The sequence below is a fragment of the Macadamia integrifolia genome, chromosome 7 (genome assembly GCF_013358625.1).
Source record: "Macadamia integrifolia cultivar HAES 741 chromosome 7, SCU_Mint_v3, whole genome shotgun sequence".
In the NCBI taxonomy this organism is placed as follows: domain Eukaryota; kingdom Viridiplantae; phylum Streptophyta; class Magnoliopsida; order Proteales; family Proteaceae; genus Macadamia; species Macadamia integrifolia.
Window position 1 is genome coordinate 21951580 of NC_056563.1, and position 5153 is coordinate 21956732.

General features: G+C 44.4%; 1 protein-coding gene and 1 non-coding gene across 2 annotated transcripts; one reads left to right on the forward strand and one right to left on the reverse strand.

Moving 5' to 3' along the window:
- Nucleotides 1-2: 2 nt before the first annotated feature.
- LOC122084823 (pentatricopeptide repeat-containing protein At4g14050, mitochondrial-like) lies at nucleotides 3-1463 on the reverse strand (the record flags this gene model as incomplete). Its single annotated transcript, XM_042653247.1, has 1 exon — nucleotides 3-1463. A coding segment is annotated over exon 1 (1266 nt), but the record flags the coding sequence as incomplete, so codon positions are not given.
- Nucleotides 1464-1653: 190 nt separating this feature from the next.
- TRNAV-CAC lies at nucleotides 1654-1727 on the forward strand. Its single transcript has one exon. It is a non-coding gene; the product is annotated as a tRNA-Val (tRNA).
- Nucleotides 1728-5153: the final 3426 nt, after the last annotated feature.

Consider the following 5153-nt stretch of genomic DNA (forward strand, 5'->3'; position numbering starts at 1 on the left):
ATGTTCCCATAGCGCTTACAAGCACTTAGTAAAGCAGCCCATGTAGCTTCATCAGGATCAAATGGCATGGTTTTGATGAGATTGTCAGCCTCATCAAGATGCCCTGATCGACTAAGAAGATCCAACAAGCAAGTATAATGCTGTAAGGAAGGATTAATTCTGTATTCCTTAATCATGGAATTGAACAAGTGACGACCTTTGTCAACTAGACCAACATGGCTGCAAGCATAAATTAGTCCAACAAATGTGACCTCATTTGGCTTTAATCCTGCCAAGATCATCTCATCAAAAAGAGTCAATGCTTCCTCTGCTTTCCCATGCTGAGCCGCACCAACTATAATTGTAGTCCAAGAAACCACGTCTCTTTGGTGGATTTTATCAAAGACATCTTTTGCTGCCAAAATATCGCTGCATTTGGCATACATATCAACGAGTGCATTACTGACAAAAACACTTGATTCATAACCAAAGACTACTACAAGGCAATGAATCTGTCTCCCTAGCTCCAATGCAGCTAAATTTGCTGAAGCACCCACTACACTAGAAAGAACAAAAGGATCAATTATTTTGACGCCTTCTCTCCGCATTTGTATAAAAAGTTTTATCGCATCAAAACCATCTCCACTCTGCACAATCCCAGAAATCAAAGCCGTCCAAGAAAACAAATCTTTCATGGGCATTCTCTGTAAGAGCTTAACAGCCTCCAAAGTCCAGCCATTTCGAGCATACCCAGATATCATAGCCGTCCAACAAACAGAATTTTTCCAAGAAATCGAATCAAAAACCCAACAGGCATCGTCTAATAGCCCACACTTAGAGTACATATCAACAAGTGAGGACTTAACAACATCATCATCGGCAAACTGAGATAAGACAAAGCGGGCATGGACTTGCTTGCCCTGTTTGACCGCACCTAAGCTACCACAAGCTTTAACAACTGTCGCAAAGACGAAATTATCAGGTTGTAATTGATCGAATGCAAACATGTTGCGAAAGATGGAGAGGGTACGATGGGGGAGATTGGCTTTGTTGTAAGCTGTAAGAATGGAAGCCCACGAAACAGGATCTCGTTGAGGCAATTCATCGAACAGGTGAAATGCGGCTTCGAGGATAGCACATTTGCCATACATATCGATAAGGTTGTTGGGGAGTGGTTCCCATTGTTCCAGACCTGTTTTGATGATCTGGGCATGGAACTTCTTCCCCTGCAATAGGTTTTGGGATTTGGCACAGGCTCGGAGTTGGTGGAGAAAGTGAGAGCACTGCATTCATTCATTCCAATATCACTTAAGACGCGACTTTTAGTGCGGTTCCTTCAACTTATAATCGAAATATCCAACCCAAGCTGTTAACCGTTGAATGTTGCAAGGCAACCATCGCCATTTTCACTTCCTGAATCCTGATGAGAGCTTATAAAAAAAAAAAAAAAGGGATAGAACTGTTACAGAGTAGAGAAAGTGCAAGAAAAGTAAAATGATTCGTTCGTTGAGAGTCGATCTCAAGACCTCCCGCTCACTATACGAGAGCTCTAACCAATTGAGCTAAGCAGAAATTGTGACGATTCTTTAGTAACTAACTTTTTTCTCAACAAAGGCAAGCTATTCAATGCACTATCTGTAATTAATTAAATATGATTGTTAGCAGAAGCATCCAGTCTGGGTGGTGTAGTCGGTTATCACGCTAGTCTCACACACTAGAGGTCCCCGGTTCGAACCCGGGCTCAGACATTTTTATTTATTTATTTTCTTTTTTAGACCTTTTATGTTTGTAAATATATATTCTGCAATTCTTCTTCAATTTCCAAAGGTGTATTGTGAATGTGATTGGATAATGGGTCTCTCTCTCTCTCCCCTTACTTTTTGCCTTGAAATAAATCATAGTCTTCTTCTTTAGTAGTTTTTTGTTTTTTGGTAAACTTGTTGTTTTAGTAGCCCAATGTGTCTAGATTTTGGGTAATTGAAAAAGAAAACAATAGATCACCTTCAAAGGGCAGATGTAGTGAGTAGTGACAAAACTAAGGGCGTCAATTTCGTACTGAATACCAAATTCGAAATTGAACCGAATTAATTGGACTGAATCGAATCAAATTTATTCAGTTCAAATTCAGTTTGAGTATGTGAATATGCTCCTCGGTTTCGATTTAGGGTGTAAGAGCCGTCGGTTTGAACCAAAATCCAACCGAATTACTCTTAAAACAAAAAAAAAAAAAAAAAAAAAAAAATTGAAAAACCCTAGTATCATTAAGAGGGATTTTTAAGATGGTAAGTGTTTTTTGTAATTTATCATCACATATTTACATACTAAGACAATTTTGGAGTTAGCAATGGCCATAAGACCCATAATTTGAGTCCATTATGGCCTTGGGTCCATCATAGTCATGGTCCAAAAGTGGAACCATTTTCATAACCGAGGTAAAAAAATCGAATTAAAACTGCATATCAGAACCGAATTGAAACCGAAACTGAACCAAGCCGAATTGAATCAGCTTGAGTATCTAAATACAGAACCGAGTTGGTTCTCGATTTGGTTTTGATCCATCTTATCATCACTAGGAACCTAACCAAAACCGAACGGAATAACTGGACCCAAGCCGATTGACACCCTTAGACAGAACCCATGTGAGTTGTGAGTCTTGTGATAGTGAGGTCTTCCAATTATGATAAGGGAGAGCTGGTGTAAACAAAATGGGAACACTTAGGGCCCGTTTGGTATCGTTCTAAAAAAACGTTTCTGGAGTTTTTTCGTTCCATTGGAACAAAAAAACAGAATCTTCTGTTTGGTGCACTTATGGTCCGTTTCTGTTTTTTTGGAACAAAAAGGAAAAAAAAAAAAAAAAAAAACTGAAAACGAGATTTGGACGGAACTCCAAAATGGAGTTCCATCTTCCCAGTTTCATTCCATTTTACAAAAAAAAAAAAAAAAAAAATCCCGATAAAAATCTGAAATTTTGAAACACCATTTTTTCGTTTAAAAACTGCGTTTTGACACAGAAACTGAAATTTTCGTTTTTGACACGAAACGACGTTTTTGGAATAGAAACGATACCAAACGGGCCCTTAGATGGGGTGTTTCTAATTCAGTTCCTCCTCAGTGAAGTTTGCACACCATTTACTATCAAATTAGTGAAGTCTGCATATCATTTACTATCAAATCAGTAGTAAGGGGAAGAAGTTTGCAAGCCATCTTCATCCAAGAATACTAGTAGGAGAAATATTTAAAGTTATATCTAGAATTTCATCGAGAAGTGCCCCACTATCCCCAAAATCCGCTCCTTCCTTTGGAGGATGTGTGCTAATGGATTAGCCTTAGGTGAAGGGCTCCAGACCCGCCAAGCCCCTATTGATTCATCATGTATCAGATGTGCCCATAATGTGGAATCCCTAGACCATATAATTCTTCATTGTCCCTTTGCCAAAGCAGTATGGTTTGGGTTTTCACACACTCATAGAATTCCAGGTGATGACTCCACTTTAATCCACTACTGGATACAATCTTCGTATGATCCCAGCTTATGTGCTAAAGTCCAAGGTAAGAAGAGATTCAGTTTGTACTCTTTTATTTGCTGGTCTATCTGGCTTGCAAGAAATGATCTGGTTTTTAAGAACATTGATAAACCCCTGAAGTTTATGTTGTCGCGAAAAAATTCTGGAATGAGTACAGTCGATCTCTAAGCTGTTTACCCCACCGGCTAGCTTCATTGAGATCAACACGTGTTGCTGCCAAAAATACCCCGCTAGTCGAACCTATACAAACACAGACGACGGAGGCCCGGAGCTTTATCCGGGGTTAGTCCTCCGACGCTCAAGTCAGGGCCGGCCGCACAGTTCAATAAGGGAGTAATGGTGAGGGTATCAGAACTTACCTCCCCCTTTCTTCCGTGCCTTCTTATATAGCTCTCAGGGTTTAGGGTTTTTCCCCCTTCTTCCCTCTTAGAGTCCCACTCGAATACGTCCAACCTTCTGGGGGGAATATTCCCGTCATGCAGACGACGTGATCCCGCGTGATTTTGCGAGCGTGCCTCGGTGATTGAGGGTGCTTGAGCGTGAGTGGTTTCTTAGAACCTTCGTCTGGCAGAGGACACGTGTCTCAGAGGCGACACGTGTCATTGCCCCCACCGAGAGGTCAGTTTGGCTATATCAGGAGCCCCCTTACTTCCACCAGGAGCTTCTTCCTGTGGGAGTAACCAACATCTTCTTCTTTGGTTGACTTGTTCCTTCGGCCTTGGCATTACTAGTGACCGAGGCTTGGGGTCGACCGAGAGAAAGACCTTCGGTCGCTTCGGATCGGCCTTACAGAGCCCCCTGCCGAAGGAGGGACCCTCGGTCAGGTCCGTTCGGCTTTGGCCAAACTCCCAACCGAAGGAGGGGCCCTTGGTCAGGTCCGTTCGTGGCTTTACCGAGCCCCCTGCCGAGGCAGGACCCTCGGTCAGGTCCGTTCGGCTTTGGCCGAACTCCCAACCGAAGGAGGGACCCTCGGTCAGGTCCGTTCGGCTTTGGCCGAACTCCCAACCGAAAGGGGGGACCCTCGGTCAGGTCCGTTCGGCTTTGGCCGAACTCCCAACCGAAGGGGGACCCTCGGTCAGGTCCGTTCGGCTTTGGCCGAACTCCCAACCGACAGGGGTGCCCTCGGCCAGGTCCGTTCGGCTTTGGCCGAACTCCCAACCGAAGGAGGGACCCTCGGTCAGGTCCGTTCAGCTTTGGCCGAACTCCCAACCGAAAGGGGGACCCTCGGTCAGGTCCGTTCGGCTTTGGCCGAACTCCCAACCGAAGGAGGGACCCTCGGTCAGGTCCGTTCGGCTTTGGCCGAACTCCCAGCCGAGGGGAGGCCGTCTGTTAGGTCCGTTCGGGCGCAAACCTCGAGGCTTCGTATCCTGACGTGGCGGTGCCATTAATGCTAGGGAAGTCGTACCGCCTTTCCCCCATCTATATAGTGTGGGGGGCCATTTGTGGGGCATTTTTCTTTTCCCTTCGGAGAGCTCACCTTCGGCATCGGTGTCCCTTTGAACCTTCGCCTTCATCTTCCCTTAGTTTAGCAACACCCACAAGTAAGTGATGTCTTCCTCATCGGGCTACAGCCCATCGTCCCGCGAGAGGTCAAGGCCAAAACGTAGGTATAGGAGTCCTGGGGAAGTCCGAGGGATGTCCTCGGATTCC